Raw genomic sequence first — 23,908 nt, forward strand, 5'->3', positions numbered from 1 at the left:
CTATTCATCTCTAAAGTGTATTTATTGTAAGTTGGAATATATTTTTTATTAAAGTTGGCAAGTCTTATATATCATTTGTTTCTAATACTAAAACATTTTGAGCATCTTTATATCAATAATACTGTCAAGTTGATCTCTTCATTGTAGATAAATCTTATTTCCTTTGGCTTTTTTAACATAATTTGGAGTTATTTACTTAGAGTAATGATCACTATTTCAAATGCTTCTCTAAAAATTCTGCCTCCAGGAAGTGACTTTCATTTCACTACATACAGCCCTGATGTTAAAATGCGACCTGAATTGAAGATCTTAGACTGTTTAACATGAATAATAAATGACTAGAATAATTTATGAGTTATGCATTTCAAATTAAGTGAATAACAAAGAAATAAAATTTCTCATTAAAATCTGGATTATATTCTCCTAAGAAGGATTCATTACATGTGTATGAGTCCCGTGTGGTAAACAGGGCTATGTGAAATGGGCATGAAAATAAACTTAAGGTAGAGAAAAATAAATTAATTAGAGCTGTCGTATTTCTCAAGGGGCAAGGAACATACAAAAGAGCAATTACTTTGCAACTGTGCATTGGGAAGCCTAGTTGACTATGAAACTGTTTTCCTCATTCTTCCCATTTTAAAATAAAAATTGACTGGGTTTTCAATATAAGCAGTCTTTGGGAGAATTTAGGAAATGATTAGGCTAGATGCGTCCTCTCATTCAGGGATGTCAAAGCACGTGTAGCTAGAGGCCATGTACTTTCTTCACACAGGATGGTATTTGGAGAGTCTTTTATCAGTGCAGAGTACAGAGGTTAAAAAGCTGCCTCATTCTAGGGAATTCCGGAGTCAAGAAGCAGTCTCGGCACCGGGTCATCATTCAGCTGCCAGCCAACGGAGGCAGGGACTGCACCGATGCTCTCTATGAAGAGAAGGCCTGCGAGGCCCCTCAAATGTGCCAAAGCTACAGGTAAGAGAGGGAAAGAAAAAGCACCGTGACCAATGCATTGAGCAAAACGTTTCGAGTCCAACGCTGTCCTGCAGGCTCAGTGAAGTTTGGGATGGTTATCGCTGTTAGTGCCATCGCTAACCTTTTTACAAGAGCCGTTCGTCGACTGAAATGATCTCCAGAGAGACAATTACATAAATCTCCATGCTGTATTATTAGCTCCAGGAGTTTGGGAAAACTGTGTGTGTTGACGTAAACTCTAAGGAATGCAGAGAAGCTGTTAATAATTATGTAAATATGTGTTTTAGGAAGCAATTCTTTGTCACTGAGAGGAACAGCCTGAGCACCTGTTCCTCCCAAGCGCTGGCATCCTTGCTGACAAAATGGCATCGTTATCTCAGTGATGCTAGTGAGATATTCCATTCATGTTTGTCCACCTCAAAGAAAATTAAGATTATTAAAGTTATATATCATCACCCTGATAATTATTAGAGAAATTTTTCTTCAGAACTATGAAAAGGAAGTACATACCTAATTGAAACAATGCGGCATATAATTGCAGTCCTGACAACAAATGAAATATTATGGCATCCGTTGATGGAATGTGCGATCACAAAATAGCAATTTAAGGTGAAATTGATGGCAGATCTGCCATCTTCATTTATCTGTATTTAGTTCTGACAAATAATAATAATTATGAAAAATAGAATAATTGCATGTTTAGACGGTGAACCCTAACATCAGTTAGACCAAATGTATTTATTTGGCAGATTTGTTTCTGTAAAGTGCATTATAATTGCAGTCTCTGAATTGTTGCTGCAACAGTAACCAAAAGAACACTATAGAAAAGGCTCACAACATGAATGCAGTTTTATAACCTGAATAGAAAATAAACATACCTCTACTAAACAGAATGCAGCACTCTGGTACCATCTGGTACATCTGCTGGCAGTCCCAATCATTAAGAAGGCTAGTTGCTTTCTCTAGAGTTTATTCTTATAGAACTTGGCCATGATGAACTGTGTCTCCACTACCATAGAAAGTACTGCTCTGTTTAATGCTGCCTTTTTATAATGCTTTGGAGACATACATTACATTTAGATAGGACTGAGCATCGTCAAATAAATTTCTCCTTGCAGTGGTCACAGTCATGTTTCCATGTGGCCATACCCCTGATTTGCCCGGCATTTTTGCTTCCTCTCCATGAGGTTTCTTTTCCTTTCCTGTAGGTGGAAGACGCACAAATGGCGCAGGTGCCAATTGGTCCCTTGGAGCGTGCAACAGGACAGCCCTGGAGCCCAGGAAGGCTGTGGGCCCGGACGACAGGCCAGAGGTGGGAGGCCTCGTTCCACAGCTGATTTGCTTTTCATTTCTCCAACATCTCTAACCTACCACCAGCTTGATGAGTTTGTCATTTGATGCCATGCTTAGCCAGTGGAGCAGAGCAGACATGAATCTGCTTACCACTCATTCTACGTAGCACAGGAACACGTCTTTTTAAATTGTGCCCTTTGTTCTTAGGCATTAGCCTATAATTCCTCTGCTTGAATTTTTCCCTTGCTGATATCTAGAAGACAATCAGACGAAGCTTTTGAGAGGGTTATGACAGAGATTGTACACTGCAGCTTGTTGTTTGTTGTGGTGGTTAGTTTGGGGATCGTGGTCTTCCACGATTCTTTTGCTTGTCACCTAAACAATAAGATCCTTTATATCCTTGCCCATCTGCATGATATACATGCGTGCATGCAATGTAATATAATTGGTTAAGTTTCCCAGAAATTCCCAGCATGAAATCCCTAACATTGCCAGGGCTATCCCCAATTTTGTTCCTATACAGTACTGTATTTTAAACGGCAGGTTTATGTACTCCAACCTGCCATATGTGGACAGCAGTCTGTCTGCACTGCTAGATAACATGGAAATCTGGAGAAATGAGTGATGGAAAAGTTTCCAACTTGCCAGTATTATTTACTGGGTATTATGAATAATACTGACATTCGAAGCTTTGGACATGTTATTTATGCATGTAGCAAATTCAGTCTTTAAAGAGTACATGATAGTTTCTACTCACGTTGACTTTTAGTATGTAACTCCTACATACCTAAAATGTAGTTGAATATGCAATTGAAAACACTGCTACCACCTCTCTTTCATTCATAAAAACATCTTTTGATCCCTCATTCTTTGTTATATATTTGATGATGCAAAAGTCTAAACATACAGAATAGAATTCCAGCCTTTGCTGATGTGATCTGGAGCCCATTTTCTTTGCAATGAGAAGATTGCTTCTCTAATTTGGAAAAAAACCCTGCTACTTCTTTGTAAAACTCTTCTATTTATATGATCATCATTTAAGAAGTCTCTACTTGAAATATAAAATTTAGTTTACAAATAATAATGACTATGGACTTTTAGAAATTTATTTTATATGTTTAATTTTCATTATGTATCCTCCACCATCAGCTTTAGCTAAAAAAATAACTGTCTCCTTTATGGTTAGAGACTTAGGTATTTAGAATTGAAATTCATTCTCATTTCAACCCATTTATCGAGAAATTGAGTGATACGAGATCTTCTTGTCATGCCCTACTAATTCCTCCTTGAATAAAGCACACATTTGCATGCAATTTGGGCCCTACATGGAGTTTATAATGAAAACAGGTATGAGTTTGGGAATCAGGAAACATAATATTTAGTCCTTGTTCTTTCACTAATACACTGCGAATCTTATTCATTACTTTACATAGCTGGGTCTTCATCTATTTAGATGAAAAAAAAAAAAAGAAAGAAGAGAGAGTTGGACCAAATGATCTTTTAGGATTATCCCAATATTCATATTTTACAATCTATGCACAGTTCATACTCAGGGATCCAAGTGTGTGAATTGAGATTAGGTAAAACAGCCCATATATTTACAGTCCACCACTGGAGGAAATCTGAGATATGGTGGCAACAGCACAAGTGTGAAAATAGCTTTAGTTCCAGACTCTTAACAACTGCAGAACCTTGTTCGTTTATGTCCTCCCTCTGAGGCTGAGAACATAATGCTCCTCAGATCGCTTTGCACATATCAAGTCTCCATTAAATGTTAAATCCTCCCCGCTTCCTGCTCATTATGGCCCCATTGGATGTGCACCTTGGTCATAGCTGGCATGAGAGCAACGATATTAACATGGGTCTTTTGTAGCTTTGACACAAAGTCTGTATAAGAACTGCTCTTTCTGTGATTGGTAATCTTATCTCCAAATCTGAAAACGCCAGTTCATGCCTCATCCTGGCTGACTGCTTTGTAGTACCTAATACGGTGACCCACTCGCACGTGAAAGGGGGTCTTTGACTTCCCCCATGCCTTTCTGATTGTTGCATTCTTGGTTTCCTCTTGCTGGCTCCTCTTCCTCTGCCTGCACTTAAATAATGACTTCTAATCTTGGAATACTTGTCAGATGACTTCTTCTATCTTGGCATCCTTTTCTATACCCAGGCTATCTGGAAAGAAATATCATTTCTGCGTGTACTAAGAGGAACCCTCTTAAACTCCATATGAAGATAATCTTTGTTGCCTTGGTAGATTAAATATTTTTTTTTCTTAGAGCCTATGTTCTACAGAAACATGAAATGGGGAAAATCAAGAGTGTAAAAATATATTTTGCTAATGAAACACTGGCAACATTTTCTTCCTTTGATGGTCATAGCTGTTTTTAGAATTCTGCATGATTCACCTATCATATTCTTACTATTTTCACCTTTGTTTTTATCTGGTCAGACTTAAGAAGTGCCAACTTGAGCTATTTTTTAATGATTAAAGAAACTGTGTTGTAAGGATTAGCATCAATCAGGAAAGACTAGAGAGAAACAGCACCCTGTCCTCTCTAGTACACCAGATTTTCTCATTCCAGTCCCTCACTCGACCGTGAGTGCATTCAGAAGACTGTGTAGCGAGAGCCATGAGTGTAGGGAAAGAATGAAGATGTTCAAGGCAGGGAGCTTACATTGGGTTAGGGAAGTGGTGTCATTGGTAACATTATCCAACATGTAGGAGTTAAAGGCTGATCCATTGCAAAAGCCATAATTTGAAGCTAAAGAGCTTAAGAAATACCTAAATGGTAAGCTGGGACTTGAGTTGTACCATAATATTAGAATTAGCAGAAAGGGGGGGGGGGAATACAAAATAAGGTCAATTCTATAAGCTAAGCATTTGCGGTAAGAAAAATAAAAACATTAAATATGTTCACAGAAAAGTGGGTAATTGAAGCTCTGAAGACAAGCTGGAGCCTGGGGTGATTTTGTAGAAGGCTATAAATGTCAGGATCAGTATTTTAGGCTTTGTTCAATAAGGAGTAGGAGCAAGCACCTGATGAAAGCCGTGTTTTATCTGTCAGCATGTAGGGAATAAGTTAGGAGGATAAGACACATAGGTCTGGATGCCAGCTAGTACACTATTGTAGCAATGCAAAGATTAAGTAGTAGGGTCTCAGGAACCACAGTGGTGGGAATGGGCAAAAAATAAATGGACTTTCAACATACAATAAAGTAATTTTAGGACTTAGTGGCAGGTGAGAGTAGCAGAAATAGGAATAAGCAAGTCAAAGATTTGATTCTTTAACGCCAATATTTTTAGTTTGAGAATAGTTACTGCATATTGATTGAAAATTCTTAGGTCTGAAACTAGAGCTGATTTTAGAGAGTATATTTTGTATACTGTGCATTAGAGGTGACAGCAGGGGAGCCAATTAAAAACATCCAGGTATGCATTTGAAATTTAGCTTTAGATATAACTTAGGACAGAAGATAGAAATTTTGGGTCAAATTTCCAGAAAGGGTTTTGACGAAGCCATAGAAGAAGCTAAGGTCCCCAAAATATATCACATACAGCCAGTAAAGTGATTATTGCATTTTACCATTAATAGATTTTTTTCTATAACCTGTTTGTATTTGTAGAGTGTTTAAGCATTTCTTTTTACCTAAAGAACTAAATGGTATTAACTTTAAATTACTATTTCTTTGCTGTCAGAAATAATACCCAATGAATTAACTTTACCATTCTATGATTTGAAGGTAGGAATTTTTATTCCATGGATTTTACCAGACCATTGGTCTAGACAGTGATCAGTAAACAATAGCCTATGTACCAAATCCAGCCCATAGTCTTTTTTTTTTTTTTTTAAACAATTAGAGTTCCTTTGAAACATAGTCGTACCCATTTCCTTACCTATTGCTGATGGCTGCTTTCATGATACAAGGCAAAGCTGAGTAGTCAGCCCTCCATATCCACAGCCTCCACATCTGCAGATTCAACCAACAACAAGTGGAAAAAATATTTTTAATGTTACATTGTTGATGATGTATACTCTGTTGCATCTGGTTTCATGTGGCCTTCATGTTATTTATTGGGCTCAGCCTGTTGAGAGGATAAAAGTATATAACAAATAGTTTTTATATATTTCTTATGGTAAGAAATATACTATAGGTATACATGATTTAGGTGACTCAAGGAAAATCTATATGTTTGCAGAACAGTGCATTGACCATTTTGCCGAAGGTTTCTATGAGTGAGTTGGAGGCAAGAGCCCACATTGTGGGGGAATTGAATACCTCCAGGAGTATTTGAATGCCAGAAGGAAAAGGAAGAGGAGGAGGAGGAGGAGGAGGAGGAGGAGGAGGAGGAGGAGCAGCCAGAGGAAGAGAAGGATTTTTTTTTCAATAGGAAAGCAAAAGCAGTGAAGAATCTTAGAAAAGCTTTGGATATGGACAATGATGTATTCCAGGAAATTCTATCTAATGGTGTAAGAACTAAAGAAAGGAGAGGGAGAGAGAGGTGGGGGGCGTTTAAAGAAGGGATTGATGGGATTTGGAAACTTTAATACTTGAATCGTTTTAAATATCACATGGAAATTTTAGAGGTTCTTTGACATAGGCATCTTTACTGTCAATAAAAAGTGCAAATACATGAAATTATATCTACATTCTGTTTAATTTTTAAGTGAATAGAAAGCTCATATTTGCTTCATACTACTTTAGTCCACTGCGTATAAACTTTTAATGGAATTGTAACTCTACTGTCCCTTTTCTCTGCTCACATGTCCACAGTTTGGATGGTATTTAGAAGGCTAAATTATGGGTGCATCAGTGACTGACATTGAACCTACACATAATAGCTATAGCTAGAGTTACTATTACATTTGCATGAAAAATAAAATACATGGCTCATAATAATGACAATTTTGGATAAGTTACTTATTTTTTACTTAAGACTCCCCTAAGGGACAATAGCAATCCCTACTTAACTCAATCATATACTTAAAATCCTATATAATAAAAGCCTAATATGCAAATTGTCCCCTTGCACGGTCATTTGATGGGATTTCAACATGGAGACTGGGAGTTCAACCGTTCACTATGACATGCGCTGACCACCAGGGGGTGGCATGAAACATGGCGGGCATCAGCGACATGCTGTGACCTCTCGCTGGCTACCTGGGGGCGGGAGTGACAGGGACGGAGGTGCAGTAAGAATGCAGGGTGTCCACCAAGCTCGCTCTCACTCTGCCTGCTACCCTCCCCCGGGATGCCAGGGCTCGCATGCTGGGGAAGCCCCCACACTCAGGTGCTGGGCACCCACGAGGAGCCCACCCCGCACCCACACGGCCTCTTCTGGGTGAGCTGGCCCTAGCCGCCGGGACCGCAGGGGCTGGTCAGGCTCCTTGTGGGTTCGAGCAGGAGCTGGTCTGTGAGGCCAGCCAGGAGAGAGCACGCTGCCCGCTTGGCTTCGGTGCAGTGCTGCTGGGCGGCCCAGAGGCCCATGCTACGTCCTGGCCCGTGGTGTCCGGCCATGCTCACCACATCTCCGCGTGGGGACTCAGGTGCCATGACTCAGGCAGAGAGAGGCGCGTGGGGGCCTGGGGACCCAGGTGCTGCCCAGGGCCCAGAGGTCAGCTGGGACCTGCCCTTCCATGCCAGGCTCTTGCTCTTCGATCACCGGCCAGGCCTAGGGACCGCACCCGTGCATGAATTTCGTGCAACGGGCCTCTATTGTATATATATTATTCCAGTGTTTATTACTTTGTGGCACATACCAAGAGTATGATACAAAAGTATCATAGGTTAGATGCTGATATCTCATATAAATAACTTCAAATTTGCTCTTGCTCAATCTCGGTGTAGTCTTCATGCTTCTTCTGACAAGTATACTTGCTATAAATAAGATAGAACTAGAGCAACAATCCTTAGGGTCAGCCCTGTCTATCCTAATCCCCCAGCCTCCCTGTATTCTCGCCTGCCAACGAGTGTCCATCATAATGTTGACTTGTCATTAACATCTGACATCAGTCTCTTTATGTGGAAGCCAGCGTGATTCAGATGTATTCCCAAATCTAGACCACAAAAGTTTAAAAAAACACACCTTCAATAATATGCCTTACATGACAGGGACCCTTCTTCCCTAGCAGTCCTTACCCTGAGTCACTTATTAATAAGGTTATAAAAGGAAAGTCTACAAAGAAAATAGTAAGTTTTCATTCTCTCCCCACCAAAATTAAATCTAAATATATTTGTAAAATGTGAGATATAGGTATTTCACTACAATTTATGCTGTTATTTTTGTGTGTGAACAAAGATGCTTAAACCTTATGCTTCAATTAAGTGACTTAAACTATACTGATGCCCAGGTTAGTATTCTTAGCTTAAACACTGGCTCACTTTATTCTTTTTAAATGCTTACATTTTAGAGGCATTATTGAGGTTATGCCCAGAATGTCTGGGCCAATTTATCTCAGTAACTCACATTAATCTGTTAATTTTAGAGATTGTTATGCAATAGGAAGAAAAAGAACAGAAGTAGAAAACGAACTAGGTAGAAAAGAACAAAGGAGCTTGCTTTTAAAGTTTTTCTCAGCCACAAAAATTTTAAAATTTTATTTTGGCTGGTGTATTTATTAGTTACCACCCAATAGTTTTTACATGCTTTATTTATATGAACTATTATTGAAAACTTCTAATTTTTCTGTTTTTAAATTATTTCCTCTAATTTTCTGTGAACACTAGCTTCCTTGTTGATTCGGGGGTTTTATTTTTGTTTCTGTTGCTAGGAGAGCCCAGTCATAAAATGATTATTATCATTCCCTATTTTTTAAGTAGCTCATAAAATCAGCTTGACAGCGTGGTGTGTCTGTGATGGGCCCTCCATGTTCCATTTGTTCTTATGCCATTAGTTAGCCTTCCCAGATTCCAGTGCGGGGGGGGGGGGGGGCTCACTGAGCTCCTCCCCTGGGAGCTGATTATCATTTCCTAGTCACTCCTTGCACAAGGACTTTCACATATATTATGAGCATCAGTGGGTCCGGGGATCATTGGTAACTGTTTAGGATCAATAAAAAAGAATGTGTATTTCTTTCCCCTTTCTGCCAGAATTACATTCACAACTTGTAATTAGGAAGTGTAATTTGGCAAACTTACCCGGGAAAATCTCTTCCACAGAGAAAGACGAAGATCATTATATCCACCTAGCAAGCAACGGGAGCCCTCTTGCATTATTTATAAGTTCGGTCTTGTAAGCACAATTAGGTCTCGTGGTAACTAACTCCTGCTCACATTAAGCTTCTTCTTTTTCATTTCTACGTGATGCAGTCTCACTGTTGCTATTTTTTCATAACACGATAGGAAAAAATCACTCCTCTAATCACTCCATCAGCTGAACATCGTCTGTCTCCAGTGCTACCCGGACGCTGTTGCTGTGGGATAAGCCATGTTAATACTGCTCAATTTAGTAAGTCAGGTCTCAGAGCTCCTTGAACTCTTTGTCACCTATAATTCAACAGCTTTCCCTGCGCGAGGGCAGTAATCTGATTATGCCCCTGCAATGAACTTCTGTGTGCACATTCTGGATCTTGCCATTTACTTCATTCTGATTATTTGAACGAAATGACAACATGGTCTTACCTGCTGCAGGGTCATCCCGTAGACCTGTGGTCGGCAAACTGCGGCTGGAGAGCCACATGCAGCTCTTTGGCCTCTTGAGTGTGGCTCTTCCACAAAATACCATGGCCTGGGCAAGTCTATTTTGAAGAAGTGGTGTTAGAAGAAGTTTAAGTTTAAAAAATTTGGCTCTCAAAAGAAATTTCAATCGTTGTACTGTTGATGTTTGGCTCTGTTGACTAATGAGTTTGGCGACCACTGCCGTAGACCAACAGCACTTCTCCTTTTTATGCATCTTGAATAATAAGGGAGTTTCATTCCTCTTCAAGAAAATGAGGATGAGCAGCTGCATTCTGAATTCTATTACACTTACTTCACAGCTGCTCCAGTAGCCTTCCATTTCCATACTCAAATATGCATAACACTGATATCTGTGTCCTTTCTGCTCAAACCAATGTTATCTATTTCCTTTCATGTCAGGAACCTTTAGTATTCTCCTCTTCAAAACAGAGCACAGAATTCGACTTACATAAAAACATTCTGGAATCGACTCTACTTATTCTACTCATTAATCTTTTTTAAATTTAAATTTATGGGACATTTCAATAATACATAAAAGTAAAGAGAATAATTTAATGAGTACTAGTAGTATAGTCACTCCCTCAGCCTCAAGTTTTTAACATGTTGCTATTCTTGGTCCTCTGCCACTCCTCACATACTTAAAAAGATTTTGCTGGGATATTTTAAGGCAACTTCTATATAAGATATATGTCATCCATACATATGTAATTATTTTTTAAACATAACAGTATTATTATAGTAGTAAACAAAATTAACAATAATTCTTTAATATCATGTAATATTCAGATTACATTTGATTTCCCCCCGTTGTCTCAAAAATGTCTGTTTATAATTGACTAGAGGCTGGGTGCATGAAATTCATGCACAGGTAGGGTCCCTAGGCCTGGCCAGCAATCAGGGCCAATCAGGGCCTTCCGGCTGCCGGCCAGGGCCTTCCTTCCCCTGGCTACTGGTGCCGGCCAGGGGCCTTCCTTCATTCTGCACCACCCCCTGGTAGTCAGTGCACATCATAGCGAATGGTTGAACTCCCGGTCGATCGAACTCCTGAGGGGACAATTTACATATTAACCTTTTATTATATAGGACTTGATTAAATTAGGGTTCATGAAGTTCTCCCCATTGCATTTAATTAGAATATTTTTAAGTCCCTCTGAAACTAACAATTCTGTCTCTCCTTTTCAGACCGTTTATTTGTTTAAAAAACTGGCTTTCTTACTTATTCTTCCAACATCTCTGCAGTGTTGATGGGCTGGCCTGATTCATGTGTAACTCACAAGTCAGTCATGTGGATATCTTCCCGGCTTTCAGTCTGCTGGAAGCAGTCTGTCCCTGACACTTAAAAGGGGGTGTGGGGTGAGGAAGAAGAGGGTAATCGGGGTTTGAATGGTGATGGAAGGAGACTTGACTTGTAATGGTAAACACACAATACAATATACAGATGATGTATTGTGGAATTGTATACCTGAAACCTATATAATTTTATTAACCAATATCACCCCAATCAATACAACTAAAAACCTCTTATGCCTTAACAAATACAATAAAATCATCAATAACATAAATGGATATAATCACCAGGGAGTTACATATGGGATTTTACTTTACAATAACCATTTTTATATTTGCTGACCTCACTAAGAAGCTTTTATGGTGAATTATTTGTAGGGCAGCATGGTTTTTGGCCCATCTTTCTAAAAAAGACCTCAGCCCAGAGGAGAGCTTGCAGCATAATCATTACACATAAGATATCACTGCTCCACCTGTAAATACAGATACAGTCATCTGAGTGTATGCAGCATGTTGGTGTGCTAGGAAACCATGCTTTGTATGACCCAGTTAAAAACATTCTGATTTTAGTGTCTTAGAAATTATTTTTAAAATTTATAAAGTTGAGAGACCAGATGATTTCCTTTCCACTTCTATTTTCCTGGCCCCCAGTAGCAGGAAACTCATTTCAGATTGCATTCCTGTGTTTGAATTGTTGTATTTCCTCTACGCCAGAATAGAAACAAGTTGAGATGTGTGATAAATTTTCAATATACTGTACAAATTCTGGTGTTGCTACTTGTTTGCATAACATGGCATGAGTAATTCTTTCAAAGCACATTGTCTAAAGTCTCTGATAAGGGGAGAGGAGTACTGAGTGGGTTCTGAGAACAGATATGGGAATTTTACATATTTTTTTTTCTTTTCAACTAGTCAAAATATTAAAGATTTTATGTACTGCAGGTGTATAGAGAAAAGGACTTTGATTTTTGTAAGTAGTATATATAGACCTACACAAGATTAATTTATTTATGGAAATATGGTAGTGATTTTATTTTGTTATTTTTTATATTACTTAATATGATTATAATTGGAACAGTTCTGAAATACAGTTGGTGAAAAAGAACCTTAGAGAGAGAACCTTAATGGAGAACCTAAGGCAACTTCATTTAGTTTCTCAGAAGATTTATAATCAGGTCTCTGCTTCAGAGAGCCAAATTGGATGAGTAAGTAAAAGTAGTCTTATTTCAAGGAACCCACATTTAGTCTCATAATTTTCTTTTGGTTATAAACCATGTGACCTGCTTCCAAGCTTAGAGTTCTGAGATGGTCAAAGCTCTTATTTTCCAAATGTGTCATTCTTGGGGTTCCTGCATAGTGTAGAGTCTAAAGTCTAATATTAGTATAAAGTCTAATATCTTCCTCTTGATCAATCCTTCCTCTTTAGCCTCCTAGGGGCAACTCTGCCCACAAGCCACCAGAGCTTGCTAAGTTTGAAGTGTTGAAGGAGTCAACCCTGCTTCCACAGGTGTTGCAAGAACTGCAAAAATCCTATCAGCTCATTAGCATACCACATCACGGGGTCTGCTCCCACACCAATCCACAGATGACATTCTCCCAAGCTATGTGGATGCTCTTTTTGTACAGGTCCCCTCTTTATACAGGTCCCGTGGAGCTCCAAGTTTAGAGCTTCCTTAGCTCATTCCCACATGCTCAGCCATTGTTTCCCTCCACTTGGCACAGTGTCAAGGTGATTGGGTTCCAGAGGACTTTCCATCTTAGCCACAAGTTTCGACCAAATCCCTCCTTGTGCCTTCAATGCTCAAGCGTAGTGGGTCTTCAACTTGAATGTGCATAAGGAAATCTGAGCAGCTTGAAAAAAAAAATCCATATTCCTTGACCCCACGCACAGAATTCTAGTGCAGGAGCTCTGGAACGAATCCAAGATTCTCCAGCTTTAATAGCATTCCAGGCGTTTCTGATGCAAGTGGAAATATTTGACCTACTTGAGCAGTGGTCTCCATCCACTGTTACACATTTGAATCATTCAGGAAGTTTTAAAAAAGATGCGAATGCCCAGGACCCTGCCCTCCATCACTTAAATCAGAATGTTTGAGTTCAGTAAAGGTGTGGACATTTCCCAAAGGCTAGCCAGGTGATTGTAATCTGAAGCTTGATTTGAGACCCACTACCTAAGGTTGGTATGATAAACACAGATCACCAGACAGTTCCTCTCCCACAGGTAAGTGTCTCTTTGGGACCATTAATGGTTTTTCCTGTCATATAACCTTCATAAATTACTGTCTACTAGGTTTTTGTATCTTTAAAATTTAGGGACCCCTGTTCTTTTCATAAAATTGGCCCTTCCAGGGTTCTAAATACTAAATGAAGAGATACTTACAAGCTAAGAAATAGGTGAGAATTCATCTACGTTTGCACAATTATGGACTTTTTCTGTAGCAATTGCAATAACTTGTGTCCACCTACACAGATGAAGCCTTCCCTTGCTAGAATTGTTAGATCCTTACACACACCCCATCACACAGCCCTGCACTACTAGGTGTTACGTTTAAGTATACAGATTCAGAAAGTGCTGTCTAACCGGAGGCCTTCTGTGCCCCCCTCACTGTAATTTGGGGTCAAAATGCCAGGCCCCTTCACCTTATTTTCATAATGACAGAATCCTGAGCAGGCAGAGATCAGCAGCCGTTTCAGCCTAGCCCCGTGGTCGGCAAACCGCGGCTCGCGAGCCACATGCGGCTCTTTGGCCCCTTGAGTGTGGCTCTTCCACAAAATACCATGGCCTGGGCGAGTCTATTTTGAAGAAGTGGCATTAGAAGAAGTTTAAGTTGGTTCTCAAAATAAATTTCAATTGTTGTACTGTTGATATTTGGCTCTGTTGACTAATGAGTTTGCCGACCACTGGCCTAGCCCATAAACCTGAGAGGCCACGTAAATCAGCCGGACTAAGGCCATTTAAGCTCGTTCAATAAAGACTTAACTTTAGGAGCAAGGTATAAACGTTTCATCTGCCTCCTCAGTAAGTGAATGAATTATTTTAAAACCAACAAGGAAAAAGGCAGAGGGAGTAAAGGTATTTTAAACATCACTTGTTGTTGGTCTTTTTTTTTTTTATACTTGTTCACCTTCTAGCAGTTTTACATCTACATTCAATAAGTAATGAAACTATGACATGGTTTATAGAAATCAGTAAAACAATATCTTGGGGAAATAATATATACAAATTAAAATTATTAATTTATCATACCATTTTTAAGGGTCCAAATGTAGTTGTGGAAATATCAATTATGGTATGATAGATGAAGGTTGCTGAAAGTTTTTATTTTATTTTTGAATTTTTGGTTGATATTTATGCGTGTGATGAACTTGTAGACCAGTGGAGGCGGAGGTGGGAGCTGGGAGGGGCTGAGGAGGGGTGTATGGAATTTGACACTGCCCCTCCCATTAACCACTCCAAAGCCATCCCAACAAACTTCTAATGTAAAAAGGCAAAAACGTATAGGAATCCTAGAGTGGCCAATGAGGGAAAAGCAATTATTAGAGGTGGGCGGTGTCTCCCAGCCCCTCTGTCAATAGCCTGTGTTCAACATAAACTATTATCAGAACCCATATATTATTTATTTGCTCTTAAATAATTCATGTCTCAGTATACCTCACATGTGACTTGAAAGTCTTCCTAGCATCTAATAAAAACCAGGGAGGGTTAGCTGTGATTTTTTTTCTAAACCTACACCGTCAATTTAATGATTATCGCAGACACTCCTACTAGATTTCTGCTGCAAATAAAGGATGAAGAGAGGATTCCTCTGCTTAAGGAAATGTTAAATCCTAAATTGCAGAGTAATTACAGACATTCCAGTTTGCTATAAACAGTTCTCTGCTTTTCCTCCAGCCATTACTTGTCGAAAGCAAGACGGAGGGCAGGCTGGCATCCACGAATGCCTCCAGCACGCAGGCCCCGTGCCAGCCCTCACCCAGGCCTGCCAGGTCCCCTGCCAAGACGACTGTCAGTTTACCAGCTGGTCCAAGTTCTCCTCATGCAATGGAGACTGTGGGGCAGTCAGGACCAGGAAGCGCACTATTGTCGGTAAGAATAATTAGCTGGAGTGCCTGAGTCAACACTTGTCAAGGTAGAAAAACACAAAGCAGTCAGACCAAGGGAGTTCCGACAATGTCTTTGGAAAATGCACAGATATGTCTTATCGTTGGTACACTTATACCTAATACGTCGCCAGTGGATTTGGATGTGTGTTTTAATGTCAGTCGGCAGTGACAGACACATTGTAATTTTAGCACAAAGAAAAGGTAGCCTTGAAAATCAAACTCCATCACTTGTACAGTATGTGGAAGGTTATTTTTTGTTTAAATATGGACTTTTGGTGAATTGCCTACAGACCATGAAGGGCTTGGAGAAAAGGTCTTTGGGAACACGAGGAAATGTTGCCCCTTCATTTTTTAAGCCCATTCTCACTGTCACAGCCTCGGATTATCCTTCATATCCTAGAAGAGGACTGTGACGGTAATTCTGTGTCAGAACGCTGCATTTTGAAAGGCAGTCACAATGACAAAAAGCAGTGATATAATGAGCAAGAACAGGAGACATCGTACTGACCTACACCCTGGTGCATTCAAAAAGACTGTTAGTTGGCAAAAGAAACCTAAAAATATTGGTGCTAGTAAACTACTCAGAATTTAAAAGTTATAAAATGAGCCACCTGTCATAAATAAAAACTGTTGAAAACTATGTAAGCTAGCTTATGAAAGTTACAGATAAATATATGTCAAATATATGCAATTAATGAAATTTAATATAATTAGTCTATAAAATATAATATAATAAATATAATATATGTTATCTAATTAAAATAATGATGTATAATTTTAAGCATGTATTACTGTTATACTTGAGTTATTTATTTTAAAAGGGGCTTTATTTACATTTATATATAAACCATTTCTAATATTTTTCCTGATATTAAATATCTTCACTTTGAATATTATTGATATTTCCTATGTTAACCACAAGTATATCAAAATGATTACTCTTCAGAAATGCTGAAAGGGGCAAAATCATAATCAGAAAAGTAAATACAAAAAAAATAAAAGTAAATACAAAAATCTCAATCTCTCAATTCCCTAGATAGCTATACCATCTATTTGAACTAACAAAAAAGCTGTGAAGTTCAGGGCAGTGACTCCCTCTCCCATTTCATCTTTGTGCACATTTACAGGAGAAATTACTGCAGTTACCTCCCACCTCCCAGTCAGTGAAAACACATGATCATTTGCGAAGATTTTGAGCATTTTAAAGAGTATAAAACTCACAACAGTTAGAACCTTATATAAGGGCTATTTTTAAATCAGCTGTTTCTTTTCATGGATTTCAGAGAGGAAGGGAGAGGGAGAGAGAGATAGAGACATCAGTGATGAGAGAGAATCATTGATCGGCTGCCTCCTGCATGGCCCCCAATGGGGATCAAGCCTGCAACCCAGGCATGTGCCCCGAACAGGAATCGAACCATGACCTCCTGGATCGTAGGTGGACACTCAACCTCTGAGCCACACCAGTCGGGCAAATTGGCTATTTTTACATGAAAAAAATAAAAATACATTTTTTTTTTTCACTATGGAAAGCACCCCATACTAACACAAGCCTAGATAGAAAGCACTGTGAGGTGAGAAAACAGTGTTTATTTATAGACTACTGTTGACTATGGCTAAAATGGAGAAAGGAAGTTTAGGAAAGGAGAAAACTTACGGAAGGCTTGAAATTAATAAGGGTACTTTCCAACTTAAATTTCTCCACAGGAAAAAGCAAAAAGAAGGAAAACTGTAAAAATTCTCACGTGTACCCCCTGATCGAGACTCAGTATTGTCCTTGTGACAAGTACAATGCACAGCCCGTGGGGAACTGGTCAGACTGCATTTTGCCGGAGGGGAAAGTGGAAGTGCTGCTGGGAATGAAAGTCCAGGGAGACATCAAGGAATGCGGTCAAGGCTATCGTTACCAGGCAATGGCGTGCTACGACCAGAACGGCAGGCTCGTGGAGACGTCCAGGTGTAACAGCCATGGTAATCCCACTTTCCTCCCGTGTTAAACATTTGCTGCCTTTGGGGGTGGAGGTAAAATGCACGTGTATGAGAATGGAGGGGAAGGAAGGTCTCCAGAATTATGTTCTAAGTGGAACATTATGGGACACCACACTGTACGTACGTCATTTATATGTAACAGGACATTCGGTGGCACTTGTCTCGTTGTCCAGGAGTTGGCAGTGAAGCCATACATTTGGTGGCAAAGAAAGCTTACAGGTAGGCAAATGCTGCCAGAGCCGCCTCTGGGATTAAGAGTCTGTTGAATAGACCCAATCAGCCCCAACAGCTGCACCGGAAGGGAGAGAGGTTTCAATTTAATTTAATTTGAAAATAGAGTTTTAAATTAGACAGACTTTTAATAGCCAAACTGGCAAGATTTGCAATGTGCCTAAAATGTCATTAAGTGTCAGAGAAGAAAGATTGAAAGCCATAATTGGTGAAAACTCAAACATATCCTATCCACTGCTCTATTAACTTGAGGTTGGCAAAAAAAAAAAAAAGTACATCCTCTTAGGAAACTGTACCCACTTTTGATTTCTAAACCAAAAGGAAGGGAGAGAGCGGGGTGAGAGTAGGAAGGGGGAGGGAGAGAGGGGGGTGGGAGAAAGGGAGGAAACAGGAAACAATAAAAACGAAAATACAGTAATAATAATTGAGTTGCAAAGAGTTCACTGCATTTTTGACCAGTATATGTAGTGAACTCTTTGGTTCCAAGTCTTAATATAGGCAGCCTTAAACAATGTTTCTCCATTATTCTTTTATTTTAATACAGCTGTCTTTTTATAATGTTATGAGATCAGTTTACCGTGGGTCAGCCTGAAACATAGATGTCACATATTTGCAAACACTGGACAATGATCCTCCTCACTTCTTTAGGGAGTTGCCCTAAGAAAGATGGGTCAAATTGCCAGGAAGGGTGTACATGGCAGTTACCTTCCAATGTTGCTGAAAAAAATTCTATCCGAATGGTCTTCCTCTAGTTTTGTTATATGGTTCAGAAAACAATATGAACTAATTGGACCATCTCACATTTATAAACCATCAAGGTATCGTAGTGACACAGTTATTGGAATCTTTTACACATGTTCTTACAACGAAGTTTCCAAAAACCTCATTCTTTCTTTTTTTAACCTTATCTCATAGTTCCTGTTTTATCAAAGTATAGTGATATAAGCCCCAAGGATGTTGAAACTCTAGATATAAGTATGTTTCAGGTTAATATATGTGCATTGCTAAGTTTTAGATTATTCCATACACTTAGAACAATTAAAGAAAAAAGAGTTTAGTGTTTCTAATAGGCATCCTTTAAGAAATACCTCTAAGTATAACTGAGTATTTTATCCTCTATATCAAATAACATAGGTGCTGTAAATTAGGTACCAGGAAGATGCAAATGCAGTTCTCATTCTGAGATGATCTGATGATAATATATACGATCATAATTAGTCATTAAAGTGTAAAATTGAAGATCACTTGAGAAATATGTTTCTCTTGGAATGCGGCATGTAAGTGTTTGCTCACATTTCAAATTGTTATACATAGTGAATCACCAAGATAGTCATTTGCTTTTCACATAACCTGTGAGCTTTCAGAATGATTCTCATATATTCTCACTTTTACCCTGATCTGCTAATTAGATGCAAGAGTGCTTCCGTCAGCCACTTAACAGTCAATCTTATTTTCAGAAAAAGCTTTAAAAATATCCTGGGACTCTCACAAAAATGCTTGATCACTTAAGAAAAGTAAAAGCACAGAAATATTTGAGGTTGGCCAAAGGCAGTAGACTTCCTAACGTAGCACTGTTGATTCAAAGCACCAAGAAAGCAGTACTGTATTCGGGATAAAAAGAAAATATAGAAAAAAGATGGGTCCATGTTGGCAGTGAACTTCATGGGGTTTGGGAAAGGATCTATGATCCGTAACTAAATGAACTGTTCCAGTTTAGTTCTTTGCATCTATCCAAGGTTATTCATTCTTTATTCCATCTGATCTGTGATGGATATCCAGTGGAATATTTTAGTGTTTACTAACACATTTACTCAAAGTAAAGTCTGAGGAAATTGAATCTCTATTGCCTCATTCCTTTGGAAATTGGAAATTACTGCTTTTTAAAATATAGGTTCTGTTGATTCCGATGGTGTCGGTGGAATGCTATAGATGACAGAATATATATAGACTTTAAGACTTTGTCACTCTGTCCTAGGTATGCTCTAAATTGCATTTTCTATGTCCACTGCCTTCTCTCAGTCAAATCAGCTTTTCAGATGGATGGTAGAGATGGGGTTTTCAAGTTGCTTTCAAGAAAAAGTTTCCTCCTACTTTCAGTTGAAATATAAAATTAATTACCACATGTATACAGTACAGAGACACGGATTCCCTATTCAATAATGGCCCTAGGGAATTTCTGTTTAATTTGTGTTGTCCATCTGTGAGTCATATTACCAGTTATTATACTGACAAAGCAATTTTACTTTCGCCAGCTTAATTATATTATTCTAGGCCATTTCCCATGTGGTCACTCTTTTTTAATGTCTTAACTTGTGGCACAATTCTATTATGTCTGGGATTTCTCATAATAATAGACTCTGTATTGAAAAGTGATATACCCATACTCCAAAAATCAGATCTCAAAGTATACCTTGGGAGCCACATAAATGTTCATCCATCCTTATACATGGTATTAAGTACAATTCCTGCAGAAATGTTGATATATAAATACATTTTTGGCATTTATCCTAAAAAGATAATACAAATTATACACATTTCCTTTTTGTATGGTATCACTATAGCAACAGATTTTAAATCACTCTAAAGCCAAATGAAACAGTTTCTGCTCACTGCTGGAATGCTCTGAGAATTTAAACGATATCACTTCACTAGAAATGTACTGAGTGCCTGACCACATAGTAAGTACTAGGTACTTCTTAAGTTAATCATTTTTAAGATTTCGCAGGACAAGAGTTGGAATTTCTGAAACTTTTTCTTATACATTTAATCTTGATACTTTATTTAACCTTTATATTTTAAAGAATTTTAGAGGTAACCTAGCTTATGCAAGATACATGTATACAAGATTTCCATTTGCACATGAGGGATAGAGTTTTACATGCTGCTCCTCAACTCTACCCAGTTGTCCCCAAATCCCTTATCCTTCTCTACGCTTTGTATTTCCAAACCATGCGTCATTCTATAACATATCATATAATTCACTTATTTATTATGTTTATTGTTTATGCTTTATCTCCTGTACATGAATGTAGATTGATGAGGGTATCCTGGACTATTTCATTCACTGAAGTAGCCCCAGCACCTAGAACAGTAGGTGCTTGGTAAATATGTGTAGAATGAATGAATGAGTGAAGGGCTGCAGAGAATTTTTGTGGTTGCATTTCATTCACAATCAGGTTTGGACACTTACTTTTTCCCAGACTGTCCTTCTCTCTGTGTCACATTTCTGGGAAATAATCAGAAAGATCACTGAGAACAACTAAAATCTGTGGAATAAGAGCTATGAAGTTTCTGTACGATACTTGTCAAATAGCTGTGCTTCTCTCTACCTACTTAATGGGAGAAGAAATAATAGCCACACACCCACTCCACTGAACTAATCCTGTAATATCAACATTGACAGGTTTCTTTATTGCCATTTAGAGCTTATTCAGAATTGCCTAATTTGTATAACACCAGATTTGGACAACAGCTTACCCTCTTGGTTCATATTAGTCATTGTGACAAATTGCATTTTCCCAGTCAGTGTTTACACAACCTGTGTAAACCTGTGTTTCCCAGCCTGAGTAAATCAAGAGTGTGAGATGTTTATTTAACTCTTTGTTCCCACTCACCTTTCCTTGAGAAAATAAGGACTAACATTTCTATTAGATTTATATATACATTTTAGGGCACTATGTGGAACTCAGAGTACAACTGATAAAAATAATTATGCCTATAGGGAGAGTAGATTCTAAAGATAACCTACCTGACCCCTCAATTATAGTATAACGGGAATGTATTACTTTCTGTAATGGGATTCTATAGAAGTTTATCTAAGTTTAGTATTAGAAGTTAATTAGAAACAAAATTGAATGAGAAATTGCTCCTTATATAGCGCATGCTCTATTGGAGGAAAAGCACGTTTAATTTCAGCACGTAAATGGGCAGAAAAGGCTATAAATAGAGTCTTGTAAACAAGCCGAAATGGAGTGCTGATGCCTCTGAAAAGCATTTTCAATTGATAGTGTTTTTTAAATGTCTAATTCATGTCAGAATTCAAAACTTTCCTTTAATAACACACATTCGGCTAGTGTTGCTTTTGCAGTTATCATTCACAATGGAGATGTTTTTCTTTTCAAATGTAAAAGAGAAGCAGGGGATGAGGGACAAACTTTTCCTGAGCTAATAGTTGCAAGTTTAAAGAGCCAGGATGAAAAAGAAAAGGACTATTCTGGACACTTGAGTACAAAAAAAAAAAAAAGCAGTTGCCTAGGTTTGAATTAAAATACAGATGGATACCAGCAATATTCTCGGACAGGCTCCCTGAAGGAGCACTGTGGAGGTAATGATGAGAGAGACTTTTGTTGGAAATTTTCCTGCAGCTACCGCTCATGTCAGGGGTGATAGAAAACCATCTGATGTTAGTTCCACGTCCTGGAGACCGCAACTCATCTATTACTTAACACCATGGCTTTCAAACTGGGCTCCACAGAGCCCCTCAGGCCTGGCTGTCAAACATAGCTTCCAGTATATGCCATACACATATTGGACTTTCTTTCCAGCTTTTTAGGAAGAAAATGTTCTGCAACGTAAAAATAAATTTAACTGCCATAAACATTATTCATTCTTTGCAACAATAAAAAAAAAATTGGATCTTTGCCTTTATCAACAATTTCTGCTATTTTATTTTACTCTATCCTTTCCATTGGCTTCTGACCCCTTATTCTCCCTAATGCCTTACAGAAGTGGTAGCACTAATTTCAGTAAAATAATTAGAGTGTAATCTTCCTGAAACCTGTGGTAATTTTAGTGATATAACTAGAGTTGTTCATTACTTATGTTGTGATGTAAGTTTTCATAATTAATACAGATGCTAAAAGACCTGCATGAATCCACATATATACTATATTCCTATATGTTAGTAAAGCCCTAGAAACCCAAAATAGTTTTTTAAAGCTTTATACCCCATAGTTGAGTTTAGTCTCATTCCTAATATGTAGGTCTTTTTCTCCTTTAAAGCATCATCACAATGGTCACATAGTGAATAAGGCTTACACCTAGGGGGCTTGCTTTTATAAATGAAGAAGGCATTCATTATTAGACATAAGCCAGATCTATGGACTCAAAAAATAACCTGAGAATGCACCAACAAATGTGTGGCCATTTAAATTTCAATGTGAAAGAAAAATATTTTCTTGTATTTACACTCCATGTTTATCCCATCTATATATATATATAAAAAAGCCTAAGTGACCGTTCAACAGGTAGCTATGATGCACACTGACCACCAGGGGTCAGACACTCCGACCAGTAGATTAGCTTGCTGCTGGGGTGTGGCTGATCGGGATGGGGCACGATGGGCTGGACACGCCCTCAAGCTCTCCCACGGTCCCTCCCCTGCTCTGATGGTGCACCCTCTTACAATCCGGGACCCCTCAGGGGATGTCGGAGAGTCAGTTTTGGCCTGATCCCCACAGGCCAGTCAGAGGGACCAGGCAGAGGGACCCCACTGGTGCACAAATCCATGCACCGGGCCTCTAGTTTCTTTATAATTGCATTGAAGGTCAATTTAGCCCTCAGAAGAAATTTTGTTCACTTCCATTAAAAAACAAAATTGACTCCTCTTATGGTCATTTAAAATAGCCATTTAAAAAAACAACCTTAAGTTTATCCACATAACGGTTTTCCCTCCCTTTGCCATAAGTTTAACCTTTAAAGCTTTAAGACTTTGAAGCATAAGATAATTTAAGAAGAAGAAACTGTCCTAAGTTTGGGGGATTTTGTTATTAATTTGTTTGTTTGCTTTTACGTTTTTTCGTATTTGGAAATGGACATAAGAAGAATTACTTGAAAAATATTAAAACTCTGTCCAGCTCAAAACATGAATCCAATTTTAATGCATTATAATTACAAACTATGGGAGATCTGTTTCTCGCTTGTTCAGTGAGATGCTACAGGAAAAAGTCATTAAGCACAGGAATGCAGTGTCTGAGTTATCTTCTTAGAGATTCACAGTTCACATTAGCAAAAAAGGAAAGCCCAGGAAAAGGAGCCTTGGTTAGCCAGTTTAACACATTAATTTTCTAACTCACTTGACCACAGAATGCTTTTTGTAAAATTTATGTTTAATACTTATTACAATTTACCAGAACTGGTTAAAGATCATCCTTTGGAAATACTTCCATGACAATAAACGATTTTCATTGATTTGAAAGAACAGAGCTTTGTTAATATTAGATGAAGTTAAAAATAAATCACTCTAATTAGTTTCAAAGTTCATTTATTTTTCCATTACTTCATCTTCATACTCTGAACACTCAATAAAATACATTCATATTGCTTACAAAATCCTATTCCCAAAGTGAGTTTTGTAGAACTT

General features: G+C 38.4%; 1 protein-coding gene across 1 annotated transcript in view; it reads left to right on the forward strand.

Moving 5' to 3' along the window:
- Positions 1 to 23,908, forward strand: part of THSD7A (thrombospondin type 1 domain containing 7A) — a 303,860-nt gene that overhangs the window by 239,282 nt on the left and 40,670 nt on the right. Inside the window, exons 10-13 of the mRNA XM_054726384.1 lie at positions 837 to 969; positions 2,178 to 2,281; positions 15,119 to 15,313; positions 17,035 to 17,298. Coding sequence (XP_054582359.1) covers positions 837 to 969; positions 2,178 to 2,281; positions 15,119 to 15,313; positions 17,035 to 17,298 — 696 coding nt within the window. The remainder of the gene's footprint in view (positions 1 to 836; positions 970 to 2,177; positions 2,282 to 15,118; positions 15,314 to 17,034; positions 17,299 to 23,908) is intronic.

This window comes from Eptesicus fuscus, chromosome 14 (genome assembly GCF_027574615.1).
Source record: "Eptesicus fuscus isolate TK198812 chromosome 14, DD_ASM_mEF_20220401, whole genome shotgun sequence".
NCBI lineage: Eukaryota > Metazoa > Chordata > Mammalia > Chiroptera > Vespertilionidae > Eptesicus > Eptesicus fuscus.